General features: G+C 41.0%; 1 protein-coding gene across 1 annotated transcript in view; it reads left to right on the forward strand.

Annotated features, from left to right (window-relative positions):
- Positions 1 to 670: 670 nt before the first annotated feature.
- Positions 671 to 2,500, forward strand: part of LOC138015858 (putative ammonium transporter 3) — a 3,896-nt gene continuing 2,066 nt past the window's right edge. Inside the window, exons 1-2 of the mRNA XM_068862983.1 lie at positions 671 to 729; positions 815 to 1,641. Coding sequence (XP_068719084.1) covers positions 884 to 1,641 — 758 coding nt within the window. The 5' untranslated portion in view covers positions 671 to 729; positions 815 to 883. The remainder of the gene's footprint in view (positions 730 to 814; positions 1,642 to 2,500) is intronic.

Raw genomic sequence — 2,500 nt, forward strand, 5'->3', positions numbered from 1 at the left:
AGTACATAAATTAAATATGCACGGCCTCTTTACGCCTTTCTTCTCTTGATTGTCATGACATACAATAAATACACCTTAGTATAATTGCATAGGTGATTAATGAAAATTCTCTGCGCTGATTGGTGATTATTATGCGATAATGACCTAAGCGGGTTTTTCAAAATGGCCGCGAGCCTTTTTGTCGAAATGACAAACGAAGAAATTAAGTATTTCAAAGAAAATGAATATTTTTCAAATAATCACCTATGTAACTATACTAAAACAATTATTCACCACGCCTGGGGCGAATAATTGTTAAATAATTGGGAGTTGGACAGCTTCGAGTTGCAGGTGAAAGTAGTCAAAGGGTATATTCGTGATCACCGGGAGCTTACACCACTTCGGGAATTTAAAAATAATGACAGAGATAATGTGTAGGTTTTTATTGTCTCTGTAAATGCTGATAAAACCGACGCACGTTTCAGCACGTTAAATACCGATTTACAGGAAGTTTTAAGTTAACAACCGTCTCATGCATTCAAAAAAAACCTGTTTGACAACAGCTGTCGAACATTTCCCATTTCAAATATGTTAAAAACAAAATTAAAGTTGTCATATCTGCAGGCAAGACCGGTGAGTATATATACGAGGTAATTCGCACTCTGAAAGACATTAGGACTCCTTTCTCTTTGGACCACGAGGTTAGCCAACCCCTGTTTGACTTAGGCAACTGTTTCAGCTCCGTCCGTGGTAAGTCACTCCTAACCTGGTATGTGGAGGCTATCGTTCTGTCGCCTCTAGGCCTCTATAATAATTTCTTTTTTGTTTCTCTTAGTCAGCTACGGAGGCCACTCACGAGATATTTCAGTACTCGTTAGATTTTTCCAGCTAACTGATACTCGATATGAACCAAACGAACTGGACAACAGTTGCTTCAACATCAATTCCATCTACCAGCCGTAAAACCGATAGCATAGACAATCCGGACGATGCAACTTGGATTCTGACAAGCGCGTTTATTATTTTTACGATGCAATCTGGATTTGGCCTCTTGGAATCCGGCTCAGTTTCCAGAAAAAACGAAGCCAACATTTTTGTAAAGAATGCTATAGATGTGATATTTGGGGGATTATCATATTGGATTTTTGGATTCGCGTTCACTTTCGCACTTGACCATCGCGGAAATGGATTCTGTGGGCTTGGCTACTTCTTGACGGATGCCGATGAAAACCAAATGGGACAAATCTATTCCAAGTATTTCTTTCAGCTTTCATTCGCAACGACAGCAACAACCATTGTTTCGGGCGCGATGGCCGAGAGAACCAGTTTAAAAGCTTACACCATGTACTCTTTTCTCAATACTTTAACACACAGTTTTCCGGCTCATTGGATATGGGATGACAGTGGTTGGCTCAACAGAATGGGTGCCGTGGATATGGCTGGCTGTGGTCCAGTGCATTTGGTTGGCGGTGTGAGTGGTTTAGTAGCCACGTTAATGTTGAAGCCACGGATCGGACGCTTCGATGAAAACGCCCCGCCAAGACAAATGGCGTCCCCGACTAATGTCATTCTCGGAACTTTCATGCTGTGGTGGGGTTGGCTGGGATTCAACTGTGGTAGCACCTTCGGCATCACTGGCATGAAGTGGAAACTAGCTTCCAGGTTTATCTGTTGTTTTAAATGCTTTTTTTCTTCGGCCATCTCAGTCTTATCAGAAATAATACACAAACAGCACACAAAAACTGACCATTCTAAAGCATTAATCAATGGTCATAATACGTCGGCTCTTGCGGACCATGTTACATCAACTGGTCACAGTTTAAAATGGGATCATTTTGAAATTTTAGCGAATGGACGATCCGAAACTACACCCCCTGTAAAATAAAGGAGACACTGTTGATCAAAGATTTAAAGCCGACCTTAATGAATATGTCAGCAGCGAAAAGCTGTGTCTTCATTAGATAAGTTTTCGTCGCCTCTATTGATACGAAATAGTCAATAGTTAATAAGTTAGTAATCTTGTATATTTGAACTCCAATTTTGTATTTTGTTTGTCTCTGTTGTTTGTGTGTTACATTTGTTGTTTCTTTTCGCTTTACTTTTTCAACCAATCAGAAGTGAAACCAAAACCAATCCCGACCTGCGCGTGCACCGTGACTAAGAGCGAGAAACCCTTATGTCACGGCAATTTTACAGACCGATCTATTTTAGACCGTCTTTTCCGCAAGAAACAAAGTCAGTTCCGGTTCCATGACGCTATAACGTCAAGTTACTTTCTTGTGATTGGTCATCGGGCTCCTGTGGGATTCTCATTCGCAGGAAATTCAATCTAAAATTAAATCGGTCAGTGAAAAAGCCATGACAGGAATATGGGGCTGTTGTTCGCTACTAGTCATGAGTTCCTGACTTGGTGAAAAAGTATTTTTGATCTGTACCTATCGGCTAATTCCGTTCTCATGATCAGCTGCGAAGTCTCCAGCGCTGCCGAACAGGAAAACATACAGATCCGCAATATTGCTCT

The sequence above is a fragment of the Montipora capricornis genome, chromosome 9 (assembly GCF_036669925.1).
Source record: "Montipora capricornis isolate CH-2021 chromosome 9, ASM3666992v2, whole genome shotgun sequence".
Taxonomy (NCBI): Eukaryota; Metazoa; Cnidaria; class Anthozoa; order Scleractinia; family Acroporidae; genus Montipora; species Montipora capricornis.